This window comes from Heptranchias perlo, chromosome 43 (assembly GCF_035084215.1).
Source record: "Heptranchias perlo isolate sHepPer1 chromosome 43, sHepPer1.hap1, whole genome shotgun sequence".
In the NCBI taxonomy this organism is placed as follows: domain Eukaryota; kingdom Metazoa; phylum Chordata; class Chondrichthyes; order Hexanchiformes; family Hexanchidae; genus Heptranchias; species Heptranchias perlo.
This window is the reverse complement of record NC_090367.1, coordinates 1,783,192-1,803,104: the sequence shown is the minus strand read 5'-3', so window position 1 is coordinate 1,803,104 and position 19,913 is coordinate 1,783,192. Positions and strand designations below refer to the sequence as shown.

The 19,913-nt window shown below is 49.9% G+C and overlaps 3 protein-coding genes across 3 annotated transcripts in view; 2 read left to right on the top strand and 1 right to left on the bottom strand.

Annotated features, from left to right (window-relative positions):
- The first annotated feature begins 1,587 nt into the window (after window positions 1–1,587).
- ubxn1 (UBX domain protein 1) lies at window positions 1,588–14,318 on the top strand. The gene is made up of 10 exons (XM_067975570.1): window positions 1,588–1,860; window positions 3,836–3,940; window positions 4,962–5,015; window positions 6,113–6,228; window positions 7,809–7,875; window positions 8,349–8,540; window positions 9,374–9,425; window positions 10,731–10,844; window positions 13,237–13,417; window positions 13,998–14,318. The coding sequence occupies exons 2-10, from the start codon at window positions 3,882–3,884 to the stop codon at window positions 14,036–14,038; spliced, it is 876 nt and encodes a 291-aa protein (XP_067831671.1). The 5' UTR covers window positions 1,588–1,860; window positions 3,836–3,881; the 3' UTR covers window positions 14,039–14,318.
- Window positions 14,319–16,521: 2,203 nt separating this feature from the next.
- Window positions 16,522–19,289, bottom strand: dmac1 (distal membrane arm assembly component 1). Its single transcript, XM_067975569.1, has 2 exons — window positions 19,018–19,289; window positions 16,522–17,000 (listed from the first exon to the last, which is right to left on the bottom strand). The coding sequence occupies exons 1-2, from the start codon at window positions 19,262–19,264 to the stop codon at window positions 16,936–16,938; spliced, it is 312 nt and encodes a 103-aa protein (XP_067831670.1). The 5' UTR covers window positions 19,265–19,289; the 3' UTR covers window positions 16,522–16,935.
- The window catches only part of dpp3 (dipeptidyl-peptidase 3), a 32,836-nt gene continuing 31,219 nt past the window's right edge, over window positions 18,297–19,913 (top strand). The window contains exon 1 of the mRNA XM_067975568.1: window positions 18,297–18,399. The gene's annotated coding sequence lies outside the window, so the exon portion shown is untranslated. The remainder of the gene's footprint in view (window positions 18,400–19,913) is intronic.

Below are 19,913 nucleotides of genomic sequence, written 5' to 3'. Positions count from 1 at the left end.
GTGCGATTTTGACAACTGGTGCCTTTAACGTCAGCCGTGGCTCAGTGGGTAGCACTCCTCGCCTCTGAGTCAGAGGGTCGTGGGTTCGAGCCCCCACTCCCAGGAACTTGAGCCCCATAATCTAGGCCGACGCTCCCAGTGCCAGTACTGAGGGATAGCCGCACTGTCCGGAGGGCCAGTACTGAGGGGGCGCCGCACTGTCGGAGGGTCAGTACTGAGGGAGCGCCGCACTGTCGGAGGGTCAGTACTGAGGGGGCGCCGCACTGTCGGAGGGTCAGTACTGAGGGAGCGCCGCACTGTCAGAGGGCCAGTACTGAGGGAGCGCTGCACTGTCAGAGGGCCAGTACTGAGGGAGCGCCGCGCTGTCGGAGGGTCAGGACTGAGGGAGAACCGCACTGTGGGAGGGGCAGTACTGAGGGAGTGCCGCACTGTCGGAGATGCCATCTTTCAGATGAAATGTTAAACCGTGGCCCTGTCTGCCCTCTCGGATAGATGTGAGATATTTCTTGCCTGGAAACAGAGGATCTGGTCATTATCACATTGTTGTTTGTGGGATCTTGCTGTGCGCAAATTGGCTGCTACATTTCCTACATTACAACAGTGACTACACTATAAAAGTACTTCATTGGCTGTAAAGTGCTTTGGGATGCCCTGAGGTTATAGAAAGGCGCTGTATAAATGTAAGTCTTTCTTTCTCACTTTATGTGTTCTTCATTTCAAGTGAAGGAAAGAACTTGCATTTCTATCGTGCCTTTCACAACCTCAGAACGTCCCAAAGCGATTTACAGCCAATGAAGTACTTTTGAAATGCAGCAACCGAATGGGTCTCTATCCTGTTGTATATTCTTTAAACCCATTTAAACGTAAGGAGCTGAATTTGTTTTTGAAAGAATCTGACAGACATCAGATCAGGTCATATATTTAAACCGACGTGAGTAAGACTTGGCAGCCTAGTTTCTTGGAACCCTGGTATGAGGGGTTTTGATCGAGTAAATAAGGAGAAACTGTTTCCAGTGGCAGGAGGATCGGTAACCAGAGGACGCAGATCTCGGATAATCGGCAAAAGAACCAGAGGGGGAGATGAGGAGAATGTTTTGTTTTTTTCTACGCAGCGAGTTGCGACGATCTGGATTTCGCTGCCTGAAAGGGCATTGGAAGAAGATTCAACAATAACTTTCAAGAGGGGGAACTGGAGAAATACTCGAAAAGAAATAAATTGCAGGGCTCTGGGGAAAGAGGAGGGGGGGGGGGAAAGGGACTAATTGGATAACTCTTTCAAAGGGCTAGCACAGGCACGATGGGCCGAGTGGCCCCCCTTCTGTGCTGTGTCATTCCATGATTCCGAATGAATGCAAGTTTGGTCTCTGCGGCCAAGATTTGATTGACATCCGCCTCTCCGCCCCAGTCCCCGCCCCCCCCCCCCCGAACCGGTGATTGACACCGAACGCCCCGCCCAGTGAGCCGCATTAGCCCCGCCCCCGTCCATGTGATTGACACGCAGCCCTTTCCCTACGATGATTGACAGCGAGGCGACGGCGCCAGCTGGGTTTCAGCCCCGCCCGTCTCTTTGATTGACACGCCCAGCCCCGCCCCCTCCCGCTGTTGATTGACGGGGCGGCGGCGGGTTGCTGGTTGTCTGTGGCGGCTGCCGGTGATGCTCGGAAGGAGGCACGGAGCTTAAAGCGGTAAAATAAAACATAAAGGCGAGCAGTACCTCCTCCTACTCCCCGGTATCCAACCCTCCCTCCCACCACCCTACTCTCAGTGGCGACGGAGAAAAACATTTGAAAGTCATCCCCGGAAAGGAGCACCTTAACTCGGCTGCGCGGCTCAGGAAAGACCGCGGATTCAGTGGTGCAGGTAGGCCCGAGCCATTGGTTTGTGGTGTGTTTATTGATGGGGGAAGGGGGCACTGAAGAGGAGGGCTGGAACAAAGTGGGGGGGATAACCCAGACTTTTACTAAATGCAATAATTGGGGTTATTATTATAAAGCATTTAGATAATTTGTAATTATAATTCCCAAGGTTCAGAAATGGGAATTCCCTTTTATGTAAGGGAGCTAATTTATGCTCCTGTTTATTTTAGGTTTTTTTGGGGCAATTAAAAGTTCCACTGAGTAAATTAAATTCTTTTTGTAGCTTTTTAAAAAAAAAGTCTGTGACTAAATTATCATTAAAAATTGCATTTCCAGTAACTTTATTTATTAAGCTGTACTTTAATATCAGAGATTATTTTGTATTAACCCCCCCCCCCATCAGTGACATTGTGGACAGTGTTCCCCCCCCCCCCCACTTTCTCTGTTTACAGGGTGAAATCGGGGCATGAAAAGTTAGGGAGTCACAGCACAGGGAGTTCAACATAAAATGTCCTCCTATATTGGCCTGCCTGTGTCCAGTGAAGCGTAAAACATGGTGGGAAGGGCTGAGTGAGAGCCGGTGCAGGTGTTTAAATCTTAAGTAAGGCGCTGAGGTCCGTGTGCTGGACACCACCCGAGTTTGAAATGAGCAAAAGAGAGCAGGTAAATCGAAATGATGCCAGGCTTGGGTTTTAAAAGCCCCTGCAGATAGCCGGAGAAAGGGAAGATTGAGGAGACCTACAGCTTTGAGGCCCTGGGATACAATGAGTAGGAGACACCGCGATATATAAATCCTGTGATTGCTCTCGCAGTCATCAGCAGGAGGCACGGACCGTAATGATTGAGACTCTAGGACCCTCTCTCGTGCTGTTTTTTGGGGGTGGGGTGAAATAGATGAGAAATGCTAAATGCAAATCTCCTTGGGAGAGAAAAAAAAACTTACCATGGCAACTGACATCTAAAGTGTCAGCTGTGGCTCAGTTCTGGGCCCACTGCAGGGATTTGAGAACATAATCCAGGCTGACACTCCCAGTGCAGTACTGAGGGAGTGCTGCACTGTCGGAGGTGGTGTCTTTCTGATGAGACGTTAAGCCGAGGCCCTGAATCTCCACTCAGGTTGGTGTAAAAGAGCCCATGGCACTATTTTGAAGCAGAGCAGTGCAGGGTAGTTCTCCCTGGTACCTCTGTAACATCACCCGTATCCGCCCCTGCCTCAGTTCATCTGCAGCTGAAACCCTCGACCGTGCCTTTATTACCTCTAGACTCGACTATTCCAATGCTCTCCTACCCAACCTGCCATCTTCTACCCTCCATAAACTTGAACTCAATCAAAACCTACCTTGCAATGGCAGGGGTGGGAGGGCTTCCATGTTTAATAGGGTATGATGTGTTCTCACAGCAGGCCCCAGCTGGAGTATTGTGGCCAATTCTGGGCACCACTTTTTAGGAAGGATGTCAAGGCCTTGGAGAGGGTGCAGAGGAGATTTACTAAAATGGTCCCAGGGATGAGGGACTTCAATTACGCGGAGCGACTGGAGAACCTGGGATTGTTCTCCTTTGAGCAGAGAAGGTTAAGAGGAGATTTAATAGAATCATGAAGGGTTTTGATAGAGTAAATAAGGAGAAACTGTTTCCAGTGGCAGAAGGGTCGGTAACCAGAGGACACAGATTTAGGGTAATTAGCAAAAGAACCAGAGCAGGTGATGAGAATGTTTTTTTTACACAGCGTTGTTACAACCTGGAATGTGCTGCCTGAAAGGGCAGATTCAGTGGTAACTTTCAAAAGAGAGTTGGATAAATACCTGAAAAGGAAAAATTTGCAGGGTTATGGGGAATGAGCAGGGGTGTGGGACTAATTGGATAGCTCTTTCAAAGTGCAAATGGCCTCCCTCTGTGCTGCATGATTCTATGAACGTCAACCGTCGCAAGATCCTGATTCAAACCTGTTTAACCTGACACCGTTGTTTTGTGCTTCTCAGAATATTCCCGGATTCTTCTTTGGAAGGCCTGACTGAACTGGAACAGATGGCTGAAATGACAGCCTTGGACACCATGATGGAAATGGGATTCTCCCGCAACAGGGCGTGAGTACTGGGCGCCTTCGTGCTCCGAATCTCCGAATTTTAATTGGAAGGAAGGTGCTCTTTAATTTAGTGGGAAAGTCCCCATCGACAGCTCGTTCTTTGCTGAGTTGTGCTGCTTGTCTCCTCGCACTGCTGTCTGCCCAGCGAGGGCTCAAACCCACACCTCTGGGTTGTTTAATGCTTGGTTCGTGACTGTCCTCCTGGGGCAGGGGAAGGGTGGGCAGGCGAGCAGAGCCTCACTGTTTGGGGGCAGCCCGCACCTGCGGGTGAGTTCCGTAGCAAGAGTCACACCCACGGCAAAGGCGAGCGCTGGTAAAAGGAAAGGGAATTGTCTCTGTGTATATTCGTCCTGACAATTGCATTTAGCAAACCGTAAGTAAGCATCCCCTGGCTTTCCTCCAGCCTTTGCTCATTGTTACCCTAAGGCAGCACAGCCGAGATAGGGAACTTCCCAGGTGGCGAATCGCAGGTGAAATGAAAGCAACGTTGTCCTATCTGAGCTGGAAGTGTTCAATGGAGTAACAACAATTTACATTTATGCAGTACCTTTTAATGTAGTAAAATGTCCCAAGGTGCTTCGTAGGAGCGTTATCCAAACTAAAATTTGACACCGAGCCACTTAAGGAGATATTAGGACAGGTGACCAAAAGCTTGGTCAAAGAGGGAGGTTTTAAGAAGCGTCTTAAAGGAGGAGAGAGAGAGGTTTAGGGAGGGAATTCCAGAGCTTAGAGCCCAGGCAGCTGAAGGCACGGCCGCCAATGACGGAACGATGGGAATCGGGGATAGGGAAAGAGGCCAGAATTGGAGGTGGGCAGAGATCTCGGAGGATTGTCGGACTGGAGGAGGTTACAGAGATAGGGGGGGGGGGGGCGAGGCCATGGACGGAGTTGAAAGCCTGTTGCTTAAAGGGAAGTGTGTGAGGAAGGGGGAAGAGCAGGACCTGGGATCATTCGTGGCACAGGAAAAGCTTGAACCGTTGTATATTCTGTTTTATAGATTTATTTTTTTCTGTCCTATCTAGGGAGAAGGCTTTGGCGCTGTCTGGAAATCAAGGGATCGAGAAAGCCATGGACTGGTACGGAAGTGTTCTTCCCCCTCGGTCAGGGTGGTGATATAAGTTTGGGAGCAGATCCCAGCCTAGTCCATTTCTGGACGCTAGTCTGCTGCACGGCTGCAATCTGATGTTGAAGTGAAAGCACAGAACCGTGTGAGTCCTGGTGTGACGCACATTCACGTCACTAAGTGTCAGCCCTGGCTCAGTGGGTAGCGCGCTCTCCTCGGAGTCAGAAGGTCGTGGGTCCGAGCCTCACTCGAGAGACCTGAGCGCATAATCCAGGCCGACGCTCCCGGTGCCAGTACCGAGCGAAAGCTGCACTGCCGGAGGTGCCGTCTTTTGGAAGAGACGTTAAACCGAGGGCCTCGTCTGCCCTCTCGGATGGACGTAAAAGATCAGGGGAGCAGCGGAGTTCTCCTGCGGTGTTCTGGGGGCCAATATTTATCCCTCAACCAACACCTAAAAACAGATTATCCGGTCATTATCACATTGCTGTTTGTGGCATCTTGCTATGCACAAATTGGCTGCCGCATTTTCTACATTACAACAGTGGCGACACTTCAAAAAGTACTTAATTGGCTGTAAAGTGTTTTGGGACGTCCTGAGGTCGTGAATGGTGCTGTATAAATGCAAGTCTTTCTTCTATGGCTGGACCCAACCATGTAACATGCCAGCATTCAATTGTGGACTGGCTTGAGATTTAAAATGTAGCATTTTACTGATTTTTTTTAAAACTCTTCCTCCTCTCTCTTTTTTTCCCCCCCTCCCGTATCTTCGCCGGGAGGTGCGGACCCGTTGCTGGTGTTCAGTTGAGCGGGCATTCCTCGCCTTCCTGTACCTTATGAACCGGCCGCTCTTCGCGTTCTGAGCCGTGACAGTATGCTATTTGTCTACTGGGAGTGGGCTCTTCCCATTAGGGGTCTCCCGGATAGCGATCAGATCAGGCAGGGAGAGGAAAGGCCATGGAGGGATTTGAACACGGGGATGAGAATTTTAAAATGCAGGCGTTGCCGGACTGGGAGCCAGTGTAAGTCAGCGAGCGGTGGGGAGGGAGGCGTGATGGGTCAACACGCCATTGATTGCCGGTTGTTCACACCTACTCGTGTTTGCTTTCTCAGGCTGATCGAGCACGAAGACGACCCCAATCTCGATGATCCTTACGTGGCGCCACAAGGAGACGTCCTGGGAACGTCGGAGAAAACGGAAATCGCAGCTGCTGAAGTGAACTTCAAAGGCAAGTGTAAATCAGTCGGGAAGTTTCCACGGCCCAGGTTCGATTCTTGATCCGTGCTTAGTTGGCCGATCTCGGCTGGGGCGAGGGTGTGTTTGCTCTGATTGGCCTCGGCGTCCCCTGGATTAGGGAGGGGCAAGTCAGCTTGGCCCCTCACTCCTGATCACTGTCCCATGACAACCCGCCCCTTGCCGGAAAGAACTCAGTGCGTGCCCGTCAGGCGAAGGTGGCATTGGCCTCGGCCATGGTGCCTCTCTGCTGCCACCCGCTGTCCAGGCAATAATGGCACTTGAGCAAGACGTCTGGATGGGTGTCTGGTGTCTGGGGAACCATATCCCAGAAAGTCAGTGCCTTCCAAGAGAAAGGGAGGGGAGGAAATTGCGGGGGGGTGCGGGGGAAAGAGAAAAATTGAATTCTTGGGCACTTCAGTGGTTCCAGGGTCTTGTACCTCAGACCAGTGGTTATGGGGTTGTCCCCATAGCATTCTATGTGCCAAGTTGCCTGTCTCAGCCATGCCGCCGTGGGAAGGTCGAGGAGTCGGTTTCACACGTTGTAGAGACTGGGCTTGTATTCCCTCGAGTCGAGAAGATTAAGGGGTGATCTAATCGAGGGGTTTAAGATGATTAAAGGATTCAATCGGGTCGATAGAGAGAAACTATTTCCTCTGGTGGGGGGAGTCCAGAACAAGGGGGCAGAACCTTAAAATTAGAGCCAGGCCGTTCAGGGGTGAAATCAGGAAGCACTTCTTCACACAAAGGGGAGTTGAAATCAGGAACACTCTCCTCTTCTCCTCCCCCCCCCCCCCCCCCCCCCCACCCCCCCAAAAAGCTGTTGATGTTGGGGGTCAATTGAAAATTTAAAAACTGAAATTGATAGATTTTTGTTGGGTAAGATGTCAGCCTCAGCTCAGTGGGTCGTGCTCCCTCTCGCTCCTGAGTCAGAAGGTCGTGGGTTCGAGCTCCACTCCAGAGACTCTAGGCTGACATACCCAGTGCAGTACTGAGGGAGTGCTGCACTGTCAGAGGTGCCGTCTTTCGAATGAGACGTTAAACCGAGGCCCCGTCTGCCCCCTCTCAGGTGGATGTAAAAGATCCCACAGGCACCAGTGGAAGAAGAGCAGGGGGAGTTCTCCCCGCTGTCCGATATTTAGCCCTCTTTTTTTTTTATATTAAGGGATATGGAACTAACGTGGGTAAATGGAGTTAAGATACAGATCAGCAGTGATCTCACTGAATGGCGGAGCAGGCTCGAGGGGCTGAATGGCCTCCTCCTGTTCCTAAGTTCCGACTGTACTGCGTTGGTGCTTTACGGTTTTTAAACGCCTCGGCCTACGATAAGTGTAACCCATCATCGATTTTTACATTCGAGTAGCAAGCAATGACTGACTGAGGAGTGAAGCTGTTGTCTGCAGCTGAGGGGGATGGGGGTTGTTCGTTCTTTCTGTCGTTCCTTCCCTCCTTTCCTTTCCACCCCCGATCCCCAATGCGAAATGTACATTTGGGGTTGAGGGACGTGTTCCTTAGTTTGCGGTCACACTGTGAGGTGAACCTCAACTCACCATCTGTTTGGATTCTTCCCGACAGAGAATTCCGCCCAAATTCAACAGAATGCATCTCTATCGGAGGAGGAGAAGAAAGAACAGCTAAAAAGGTAACCGCCTCCACCCCCTTCCCCTTTGTTGTAGGTGATTTAAGGTGTCCCTTAAAGGAGAGGGACATTGACAACGCTCAGTTGCGACAGGCCGAGCGCGGCAGCGTTGTACGGACCAGGTCCCAGTCTGTGCTGAGTCCGCTGATCTCGGCCACGGGGGGAGGGGAGTGGGGGCACGGCGACTGCACTCTGCAGCCCCCCACCCCACCCCGGGAGCAGAGAATTAGCCAGGGTGCGCTGGGATAGCTGCTCGGAGCTCGCCGTCAAAGGCTCACGCAGGTAGGAAGAGCTTTCGAGCAGGCGCTGCAGGGCACCCGTGGAATTATACGTTCCCCACCGCTTTAAAACGTCTCCCAACTCTATTACCGTCGGAAATATCAAAAGAGATCCTGTTTTTGTTTAACCGCCTACATTCGGACTCTGCGTCTCTCTTCCTCCCCCCCCCCCCCCCCTCCTCCTCCCCACCCCGGTAGGTTGGAAGAGTTGATGAAACAGCGGCAGCTGGAGCGAGAGGAGCGTGAGAAGAAAGACGAGATCGATCGGGAAAAGCAGCGGCGGAAACAAGGCCAGGAGCTGTCGATGATCCGGCAGAAGCTGCAGGAGGAGGAGATGAGGAAGATCGCCGAGGACAGGCGAAAGGAGAAGATGGAGGATATCCGGGCCAAGTAAACAAAAAAAACACACACACCTAGCAGAGATACAAGGGCAAGGGCAAGTCTGGGGAGCAGTTACTGCCACAACATTGGGAGTGACTTGGGGGGGGGGGTGGTGGTTACAGTGGGTTAGACACTGGCCTTTCACCTCTTGGGGGGCCTGAGTTCAAATCCAGACTGATGGGATGACTGTCTCCTTCTCTGCTGGCTGTGGAGTATGCACAGTCTTAATCCGGTTCCTAATGGGCTTAAGACCACAGCACATAATGACCCAATATTTAACTCTACATTTACGATCTCACTTAGACCGTAGGGCTGCTGGTGGGTGAAGTGGGGAAAAGTGCTGGCCGTCTAGGCCCTAAACTCCCCAAGCCTCTCCTCCTCCCTTAAGATGCTCCTTAAAACCTACGCTTTTGGCCACCTGTCCTAATTTCTCCTTCTGTGGCTCGGTCTCAAATTTATGTCTGATTTGTGAAGTGCCAAGGGACGTTAAAGGCAATACGTAAATGCAAAGTGCCGTTGTTCCCTTGCAGCGATGGAACTGAACCCTGAGCGCCTTCAGGGCAAGGGGTGAAGCGGGGGGGGGGGGGGAGAAGCATGCAGATTATGTGAGCCAAGCCTCGCAGACCTCATCTAGGTGCACTGTAATGTCCTCTACTCATTGTGGGGCTGCACTCTGCTCATCCATTTAAGAGCAGCAGAAAGAGGAGGGGGGTAGATGTGGTGTTTGAAGATGATCAGGACGGCGACGATTTGAAATGGGCTCGGACGCGCCTTGATGCGAAACCTCTGAAGTCGCCCTTCGACTGCCGCCAACATTAAACTCTCTTCTTTCACTGTTTCAGGCAGAGAGTTCGAGAAAAGATTGAGAGAGACAAGGCAGAGAGAGCCCTGAAGGTAAATGTTAGAGAGAGAGAGTGTTCCTTCTTTGGTTTGAATCTTCTGGAGCCTCGGGTGCAGGAGTCCTCTGTTACCTCACCCAGTGGCCATTCTTCGTGTGTCAGCCCGGGTGGTGAATGTTGCCAGGCTATTTGCCCTTGGAAGGCATCGCAGCCTAGCTCGCGCGTCATCTGCATATTCGTACTTTCCAGCCGGGATTGCTGGATGTTGATGAGGCCTGGCTGATCTTGCCCTCCCTAACCTAGGGGCCAGAAGTAAGAGCGTTCTGGCTGAGAGCACCAAAGCTCAGAGCAGGGACCTCCTGGTCTGCATACAGTACCACACCAGGCAGTATCTTCACTCACTGGCCATCAGGAAGCTGAGCTAATGTGTATTGTGTGTGATGTACAAAAAAACAAACCTGTCTTCAGAACACGCTGCGTCTGGTTCGTGTCTTTATCCTTCCCACACCACCCCAGAGCCAAACTCTTGTTCCCTGTCTGATTGGAAGGCCCAGCTACTGACGTGGTGCTTAATGGCAGCCTGACTTTTACTCCCTTGGCCTCCACCTCCCCATAGGTGCTGTTGAAATTGGTAGTTTGTCTCATCCCCAGTTCACCCTCCCTTTTCTTTCTCTCTCTCGTTTCCTGGAGGCCCTGACTTGTGGGGGGGGGGGGTCGGACATCCCTCCGGTAGTTGGCCGCCCTTCGCGCGCGTGCCTGGCTTGAGAGTTGGGGGGGGGCGTGGGCCAAGGAGCTGCTCACGCCTGAGCTGTCCTTTATCCCGTGCTCGTCCAGACAGAGACACACTCCACGAGAGTCCGGCCAGAGCTGGACGTTGCCCAATTGGAAAAGCACACTCATGTTGGGGGGAGGCCTATCGGACAGCGCAGAGGGAGTTCCACTCTGCATCTGCCCAACTGAAGGCTCGGGTTAAATACGCCATCCGTCGTCGGTTTGAGGGATGTGAACCGGGAACATCAAGGGTTCGATGTCTGTCTGGCCTGATTCTAGCAGATCTCATCAGCTGTAGTACAGATGGGAGGTTGCTGCAGTCGGCCTGAGGGCTCGTGGGCTGGAGAGGGGTAGAGACCGGCTTTGGTTGATATTTCTGATCGCTGCTGCAGCGTGTGCGTGTACACGCGTGTCTGACACTGGGTGTGCGTGCGCGCGCGCGTCCGGAGTCACCGTCTCGTCAGGACCCCGCAGCATCTCGAGGGTTCGCGCTGGATCCCGGCTCGCGTCTGCAGCGGGCGCCGTGTGTAAAATGTCGGGTGGGTCGTTGAACCTTGTCCCCTTTCTCCCCCCTAACGCCGTGTTCCAGTTTGGCGGCGGCGGAGTCACAGCTGCAACTTCCCCGGTGCAGCCAACGCCAGCAGTCCCTCAGTCCAGCCACGTGCCAGCCGCCAAAAGGGAATATGATGAATGCAGATTACAGGTAAGCACGCTTTACAATTGGGAAATTTTCACTTGTGTTTTCTTGTGGGTTCAGGTTGTGGGAAGTGATATTCAGCAGAGGTGTTATAACCTGAGCATAAGTGAGTGAATCGTCACTGCGATATAATAGTTACCGTTCAGGTTTCTCCCAGCACTTTTATCTTGTGTCACGTAGGAACAGGAGTAGGCCATTCTAGATTTCCACTACCCTTTGTGTGAAAAAGTGCTTCCTGATTTCACCCCTGAATGGCTCTAATTTTAAGATTATTTTCCCTGGTCCACCAGAGGAAATAGTTTCTCCGATTCTATCCTATTGAATCCTTTTATCATTTTAATCATATCACCTCGATCAGATCACCCCTCGATCTTCTACACCCACTGTGCCTGAGATAGTGTACACGTTTTGTTACTCTCCGAGTGCGGCCCGACCACTGGAGATTAGGTGGGGTGCCCAACACGTCCTCCAGACTTGGAAAGTGCGAAGAACCATCCCCTTCAGACTAATGCATATAGTCTGAATCTAAAAGATTCATTTAGAGATGCAATGAGATACCGAGTACAACTCTTAGCCATATATAACCAAATATATTTCTTGCACAGTTTGATAAGCGACAGGACTTTTGGATGCACCAGTCTGTCGTAGATCTTCACGATGTGATGTTGCACGTGGATGACACACATTTCATGGTTTGTTCTGAAAATGAGACTTGGAGGCGGGAGCCTTTTCTTTTTGTAGGTGCCAATTAAATTATACCTGGTCAAAGCATTCGCAGGATGTGAGACCGGGCTGACCTGGACGCAAATCTCCACCAGCACCCTCTGTAAGAGCTCTCATCGGGGACGATTAAACAACTCAGCGTTGAGAGACATGGACGAATTCTCCCATAGTTACAGGGCTGCGTTGGGGCTGAGGGAGGGGGCTGCGTTGTCAGTAGTTGAGGTCACTGCCTGTCCTATTGAAATGGATGTTAAAAGCTGTAATAGGGTGACTGTAGAGTTGGTATTTTGGAAGATTGAGTTAAATGGGCCAAAGAGCCTCCTTGATCCAAACCAGTCTTGTGAACGGCATCTTCTTGACTTGTCCAGGTTGTCTGTGGGAGGCTGGAGCTGGGGTACGGCTGGTGGACGGTCCACTGATGTGTGCTGCAAGGAAGTGGCTTGGCTGCTGCAGTTCCTATTTTCACCTGTGAAGGCCCTAGGTTCTGGAATTACCTCCCTAAGCCTCCACCTCTCCTCCTTTAAGACACTCCTTTAAAACCTACCTCTTCAACTGTCCTAATATCTCCTTACGTGGCTCGGTGTCACTTTTTGTCTGGTTTACGCTCCTGTGAAGCGGCTTGGGACGATTTACTACATTAAAGACGCTATATAAATGCAAACTGTTGTTGTGAAGATTTGTGCACCTCCCCACAGTCAACAGCTACGGCTCCTTGCAAACCCCCCCCCCCCCCCCCCCCGGCTCTTCTCGAAGGGAAAAGTTATAGCCGCTGAGCTTTTGTGTGAGGGTGAGGTGATTGGAAACTTGATTGAAGATGGGTATTTTGAGAAGGTTTTCAGATGTGGGGGGAGAGAGGCGGAGGGAGTTTGAGAGTAGGACTGAGGCAGATCAAAGTGGAGTCGGGGGTGAGGGGGGGTTGTAAGGGGTGTTTAGAGATGCACAAGAGGCTGGAGTCAGGATAGCAGGGCGTGGGGTCAGAGAAGGTTGCTGGGGCAAGGCTAAGGAGGGATTTGTAGAGCAGGATTTTAAATGGATCAGTGAGGGACAGGAGTAAGTATAGGTCAATGAGGATTAGGGTGTTGGGCAAGCTGGGTGAGACTGTAGTGTTTTCGTATTTCTTTGGTGGGCTCGAGAGGTACGAATAAACCAAGACTTTATAATTGCTTTTCTAATTTTATTGACATTAAGACACAGTTTTCCAGATAAAGATGCCTTACAACCTTATCCGGGAGTGCAACTCGGGCAAGGGTGATCAAATCCTCCTTCGGGGAGATTAAGGGGTTAATTCTTCATCGACTACTTTTTCTTGAAATGCTTTTTGTGGTCTCACTATTTCCAAAGCTGCCGTCCTCTTTGTAACTTTGGTGGTCGCCTGCGTTATTACCAAATAAGGAAAATGTTATTTGCAAACCTTCCCAGTTTACCTCCACTCTGCTCACCTGTCCATCCTTGAGATTAAGGGTTCCAAACACTTTTCGTTATTAATGCCTTATCATTGTGTTCCTAGTCGCCTGTAGGGATTGAAGTGTGGCAGCAGGGCTCCCACTGGGAACGATACACGATGATCAGGGAACGGGGAGAAAATCGATCAGTAGAAAGAATACAATGAGAGGAGTTTGTGTCGGTCTTGAGCTGACTGCTTTTTTTTTTCCCCCTCTTTCCCTCCTGTGTTCAGATCCGGTTATTAGACGGCACCCAGCTGACGCAGTCCTTTAAAAGCCGGGAGCAGCTGGCGGCTGTGAGGCTGTACGTGCAGCTACAGCAACAGGACGACACCGAGAACTTCAACCTGATGACGTCTTTCCCACGGAAAGTCTTCTCCGAGGAGGATATGGAGAAGCCCCTTCAGGAGTTAGGTAATGTGGCGGGGGGGGGAGGTCTCTGAGAAGGGAGGGGGGGTCCTCATAACTGTTCAGAAGCTGACTGATTAACCAAGCTCTCTGAAAAAGGGCAACAGATTACCTCGTGGGTCATTTATCTCGTTGCTGTTTGTGGGACCTTGCAGTGTGTAAATTGGCTGACATGTTTTCCTACAGTACAATAGTGACTGCAACGTCCCAAAGTGCTTTACAGCCAATGAAGTACTGTTGTAATATAGGAAACGCGGCAGCCAATTTGTGCACAGCAAGATCCCACAAACAGCAAGATTATCATCTTTGTGATGTTGGTTGAGGGATAAATATTGGCCAGGATATCGGGGGAGAACGCCCCCTGCTCTTCGAATAGTGGCCGTGGGATCTTTTACATCCACCTGAAAGGGCAGATGGGTCCTCGGTTTAACGTCTTTGGTTCGGTAAATATGGTAATGGTATCTTGTGGATTGTACATTAAACCCAGATTACTTCCTGTGCAAGAACTCAAAGCTATAAAACTTTTCACGGTGAGACTTTGCTAATTGATTCTGTCCTTTTTTGTTTGTTTGTTTGTCATTTGCAGGTCTGGTCCCTTCTGCAGTCTTATTCGTTTGTAAGAAGTAAAACCAGTGACTGGGCCCCAACTCGAGCTTCCTTCACCACAAGCACTAAATCGGCGCTGTATCTGTTCCAAAATTTACAAAGGGAGACAGAGAAAGAGAGAGAGAGAGCATGGCCTTGCAGTCTCCTGCCTGATCTCGACGCCCAGTGAAGCAGTGCCTGTGCGTGCGTGCCATCACCAGTGCTTTAACAGTGTGAGACCAGCCTTCTTTAAGGAAAGACTTGTTTATCTCTGGGATAAACTAATCTACAAAAGTGAATAAAAAGTGTAAAATTTTGATAACTCTTTATGATTTACTCAATGCATTTTTGCTGTTTAAACACCTCCCACACAGTGTTTGGAGGGCTTTTTTTTTCCAGCTTGTGATACCCAAGGGATTGTATCTGTGCTGAGTACTTTTATTAAAGTTCCAATTTGGTTGGCATGTTGAGTTGGAATTGCCAGTATGGGATAGTTGGAAATCCCAGGGTCAGGGATTTCAGGGGCGCAAGAGGGACAGAGGTGCTGTGTGTTCTACTTGTCCTCAGCGTGTGGGTAAGGCTGGCATTTATTGCCCGTCATCTCGTTGCCCTTGAACCCACTGCAGTCCTGATGCTCCCGTGGTGCTTGTTAGGCCGGGAATTCCAGGACTCTGCCCCAACGCCGATGAAGGGAGTGGAGATGTGTCAGAATGGCGTAGGACTGGGGAGAAACTTGGGAGCTGATGGTGTGTTTGTTGCCGCTTAAGGTGTGGAGTGGGGCTCAAACCCACAAGCTTCTGACCCGAGAGGGGAGAGTGCTGCCCGCTGAGTCAAACTATTTACTGCACCGACTATCTTCCTTCACCTTCACTGAACACAAGGGCTTTGGAACTCTAAGTTTAGTGCCAGCTGTGAGGGAGTTCCAGCATATTGACCCATCGTCGATGAAGGAACAGCGATATAAGTCCGAAGGCAGGATGATGTGACTCGGAGGTGAAGATGTTCCCCTGACTTTTCTCATGAACTGTTCTTATCGAAGCCTGTCATGCAGTATGTGTACCAGTTGTGTATGGTAGAAGAGTGCACATTCACGACCGCAGCCGACAGGGGAATGTACCCATCCCGACAGAAAATTGCACGGCACAGGAGGCCGCCATTCGGCCCATCCTGGCTCTTTGAAAGCTATCCAATTAGTCCCACTCCCCTGCTCTTTCCCCATAGCCCTGCAAATTTTTCCCCTTAAAGTATTTATCCAATTCCCTTTTGAAAGTTATTATTCCGTCGCCCATTTCAGGCAGTGAATTCCAGATCATAACAATTCGCTGCGTAAAAACAAAAAAAATTTCTCCCCTTTGGTTCTTTTGCTAATTTAAATCTCTGTCCGCTGGATACTGACCTTCCTGCCAGGGTGTAGTTTCTCCCTATTTACTCTATTAAAACCCTTCGTGTACTGCCCGTTATGGAAAGGATTTGCCCACCGTTTGCTACCTCCAATACTTGGGAATAGTCAGTTGTTCCGAGATAGTGTATTTCCGTACCTGAACACAGCACCTGTATGTTTTGTGAACCGAGTATTTCCAACCGCTGAGCCAAGCTGATACTTAAATTATCTCCGATTGGCAGTCTCACTCATGAACGGGTGCAGAGATTGCACCTGTGGGAAACTGGCCCAGTGAGAAGAATGTGCCTATCAACTTCCCCTTGGGCAAACGAAGTTTTCTACTTGCCTGTGTCTCACCTGAGTGAGTTTAGTGGTGAGGCTTGTTTAATGAATATTTTTTAAAACGCACGGTATTTTGAATTTGCTGACGTTTTTTTTTCTGATTGGAAAAACCATCTGAACCTTAATCCAGAGAAAATTAAACCTCGATGGGATTAGACAACCCATAATAATCAACCCAGTCTGTGTCTGTCTCCACGAGCCACTCTGTCTAATCCTACTTTCCTGCTCAGTCCCCGTTACCCTTTAATATCCCACCCAGTCTAATCCCATCTCCTGCTCGCTCCCTGCACCCTTTAATATCCCACCCAGTCTAATCTCACGCTCCTGCTCACTCCCCATACCCTTCAATATCCCACTCTCCTGCTCACTCCCAGTTTCATGTAAAATCCCACTCTCCTGTTCACTCCCCATACCCTTCAATATCCCACCCAGTCTAATCTCACGCTCCTGCTCACTCCCCATATCCTTCAATATCCCACCCAGTCTAATCCCACTCTCCTGTTCACTCCCCGTACCCTTTAATATCCCACCCAGTCTAATCTTAAAAAAAAACTTGCTCCATTAAAACATAATTTCCCTGGCTGGTCAGTGTGTGAACTTTTCCAGGTTTGTAGCAGACGTTTTCCCAACCTGCGGAACCAACAAATCAACTGATTTTGCCAACTTGGGAGTCTTGGGCTCCACTGTCACTTCTCAGTGGCACAGTTTTAACTTTGGGACAGCTGGATCAAAACAAGTATGTTGCCAAGACATTATTGCAGTGTGTAGACACACCACAATATTGAACAAACAATGGAAAGGGTTATAAGGTCCTGAGTCACTGTGACTTTTAATTTCTACTTGGATCACCAAATTACAGAACTTAGTGATGTTGAACATTTGATGGAGTTATACAGAAATGTTGATTAACATCTCTCTCACACACACACACACGGTTAATATTGATTCAGTGCACAAACATTCATTCCCATATTCTCCGGACACCTCAAACTTTCATTTAGAAGCCGGTTTAGAATAAGTTCCTTCCACTGTATGAAAGATTTACTTTGATTTCCCCTCGGGAGCAGATCATCACACAATTCTTCACAGGTTTCCCCCGTCGCAGTCCTGACAGAATTTCAAATGTCTCAATTAACTTTCACTTTGACGGGATTGCTCTTTCCTTTCCTGTGTCAAGCAGCTGGCGTTCAATGCAGGTGCAGATTCTGCGGAATTGTTACTTCTGTGGTTGAGATTTATTAACGGGATCGACTAAGATTACCACACCCCAGGATGCCAAACCTGCCAATTAGAGATGTGGAGAGAAAGTATTATCGGTTGGAATCAGTTAAAAGTGCTTCCTGATTTCACTTTTGAAGGGCCTAGCACTAATTTTAAGATTGTTACTGATTCCCACACCAGAGGAAATAGTTTCTCCGTATCTACCCTATAGAATCCTTTTAATATTTTAAACACCTCGATAAGATCACCCCTCATCTTATATACTCAAGGCAAAACAACCCAAGTTTATGCAACCTGCCCACATAATTTAACCCTCTTAAGCCCCGGAGTGGAATGAGTGAAGGATTTCTCCCTGACATCTAAAGGCACAAACCCCAGGACCTTCTAGTGTGTGCAGGGCAAAAAAATAATAGAAAAGAGGCAACCATCATGTGGTGAGATACTGAGCCATGCAGACCAGGCTGGCACCACATTTAATCCCTTCTTGTGCTGAATGAGTTGACTTAGGTGTTACCCGTGGCTCAGCAGGTAGCACTTTTACCTCGGAGTCAGAAGGTTGTGGGTTCAAGTCCCACCCCAGAGACTTGAGCACAAAATCCAGGCTGACGCTCCAGGTGCACCGTCGGAGGTGCCATCTTGCGGATGAGGTGTCAAACCAAGGCCCCATCTGCCCCTCTCAGGTGGGCGTAAAAGATCCCACGGCCACTATTGGAAGAAGAGCAGGGGGAGTTCTCCCCGGTGTCCTGGGGGCCAATATTTATCCCTCAACCAACACCACTAAAAAACAGATGATCTGATCATTATCATATTGCTGTTTGTGGGATCTTGCTGTGCACAAATTGGCTGCCGTGTTTCTTACAACAGTGACCACACTTTAAAAAGTACTTCATTGATTGTGAAGCAGTTTGGGACATCTCGAGGATGTGAAAGCCGCTATATAAATGCAAGTTCTTTCTTTTTCAGGCAGGACATCGGGTGGAGAGTATGAAAAATTGCCCAAGTGGGCCTGTCAATTCCACTCCATCCAGCATCCATGTCTAGATTTTTCTATTCTTGACTTCTCTCCCATACCACCTTTTTATTCCCCCACTTTAAGGGCATTAAGTTCCCTCACCCTGTGTTATAGAGTATCAATATCTCTATATCTTTCAATTGTCCCTATATAGACAATCTTAAAAATGCCAATTGACACCGAAACAACTGCCCTGGGAGTCTGTTCCAGCAATGGTGGGAGGAGAGAGGAGGGCTCTAGAATTGGCCTGTTTTGCTTGGGCAGCAGATGAAAAATCAGCCAAGGTTCGTACTCTCGAAAGCTATGCAATGACTCAACAACTTGCATTTATACAAGGCCTTAAACATAGCAGTCTCAAGGCCCTTCACAGGAGCGTAATCAGACAAAACATGATACTGAGCCAAAGGAGCTATTAGAGGACGGGTGACCACAAGGTTGGTGAAAGAGGTACGTTTTATGGAGCGTCTTAAAATGAGAGAGAGAGAGAGATCCAGAGGTGGAGAGGTTTAGGGAGGGAATTCCAGAGCACAGGACCTAGATGGCTGAACACACGGCCGCCAACGGTGAGGCAAAGGAAATTGGGGGGGTGCGCAAGAGGCCACAATTGGAGGAGCACGGAGATCTCGGAGGGTCGTAGGAGGTTACAGAGATAGGGAGGGATGACGCCATGGAGGGATTTGAACACAAAGACGAGAATTTTAAAAATCGAGGCGTTGCTGGACCGGCAGCCAACGAAGTCAGGGGGGTAATGGGTGAACGCGACTTGGTGCGAGATAGGATACGGGGAGGGGGGGGGGGTGCGCGGACAGCAGAGAGCATTGGAATTGGGGTAACAAATGCACCGATGAGGGTCTCAGCAGCAGATAGGCTGAGGCTGGGGTCATATTTCAAAGTCCACGTGAGGAGAGAGAGAAATCAGGCCTGAAGGTGATGCCCCCCACAGTCAAATAGCCCGTTAGGCTGGCTCATGGGAATAGGCCCAGGTGGGCGGCCGGTGCCTTACGGGACCGTATCAGCTTCTCCGGTGGGGGGTGGGAAGACAGACGGCCCGCCGTTTCGACTCACCCAGGGCGAACACGATCTGAGCCACCGTGCCTATGCTGGGCGGGGCTCCTTTCTGCATGACCTTCCGGGCGGCGGCGAAAACATACCCGCCTGCGACAATCAGGCCGCTCCCGCTCACAACCCGGCAGCCCCAGCAGTTGTGGAAGAGCCGGGGAGGAGGAGGAGGAGGAGCAGGAGCATCGACCTCCTCGCTTTTATCAGAAGCCGCCATCGAGAGTCGGTCTCCTTCACCAGCAGCCCGGAACATTAAATCGGACGGACTGTTCAACGGACAATGTGTCAGGGCCTAAACCTTCCGCCGGACAACCAGAAGTTGCGCGAATTGTTCCCAGAACCAAAAAGTATTTTTAACTGAAATAAAATGTCTTTTTTTTTAAAAAATGAAAGACTGTAAATTTTCTCACATTATTTAACATATAGTTTCATTGAGATGAGATTTCCCCTTTAATATAACTTTAATATTTTCCAAGTTTCTCCATGACAGGATTGACTCCCACCCCTCACGATCCAATTGGATAGTCAAAACGTCAATCTGCTTCCTAATTGACTAATTCGCCTGTCAATCATTCTGGGCGGGTTAGGTCAGAACAGGTCAACGTTGCTTTATTTAATTTACGCCCATCGATTATTTATTAAATCTCCACACGCTTTCCAGTATCATAGCTAATATTTTATTTTCAAAGGTAGAAAAATAATCGACAGTGCGGCAACCGCTCGGCGCTTGACACGTGACATTTTTGAACGGGTTGGTCCCGCCTTCCGACCCCCCCCCCCTCTCGGTTGGACGAAACGCACGTCAATCCGAGGGCAGAGGCGCACGGCCATTGGCCGGGGGAGGTGTCCGTCAGGGGTGGTGAAGCGCTATTGGTGGAATCGGGGCGGGAGGGGGCGGGAGC

Excerpts from the sequence above, each read along its gene's own strand:
- ubxn1 (XM_067975570.1), top strand. The coding sequence starts at position 3,882 with ATGGCTGAAATGACAGCCTTGGACACCATGATGGAAATGGGATTCTCC. Across the intron at positions 10,845-13,236 it reads ATGATGAATGCAGATTACAG|ATCCGGTTATTAGACGGCAC; the intron begins GTAAGCACGCTT and ends TCCTGTGTTCAG. Across the intron at positions 13,418-13,997 it reads GAAGCCCCTTCAGGAGTTAG|GTCTGGTCCCTTCTGCAGTC; the intron begins GTAATGTGGCGG and ends TGTCATTTGCAG.
- dmac1 (XM_067975569.1), bottom strand. The coding sequence starts at position 19,264 with ATGTTCCGGGCTGCTGGTGAAGGAGACCGACTCTCGATGGCGGCTTCT. Across the intron at positions 17,001-19,017 it reads TCAGATCGTGTTCGCCCTGG|GTTTGGCATCCTGGGGTGTG; the intron begins GTGAGTCGAAAC and ends TCTAATTGGCAG.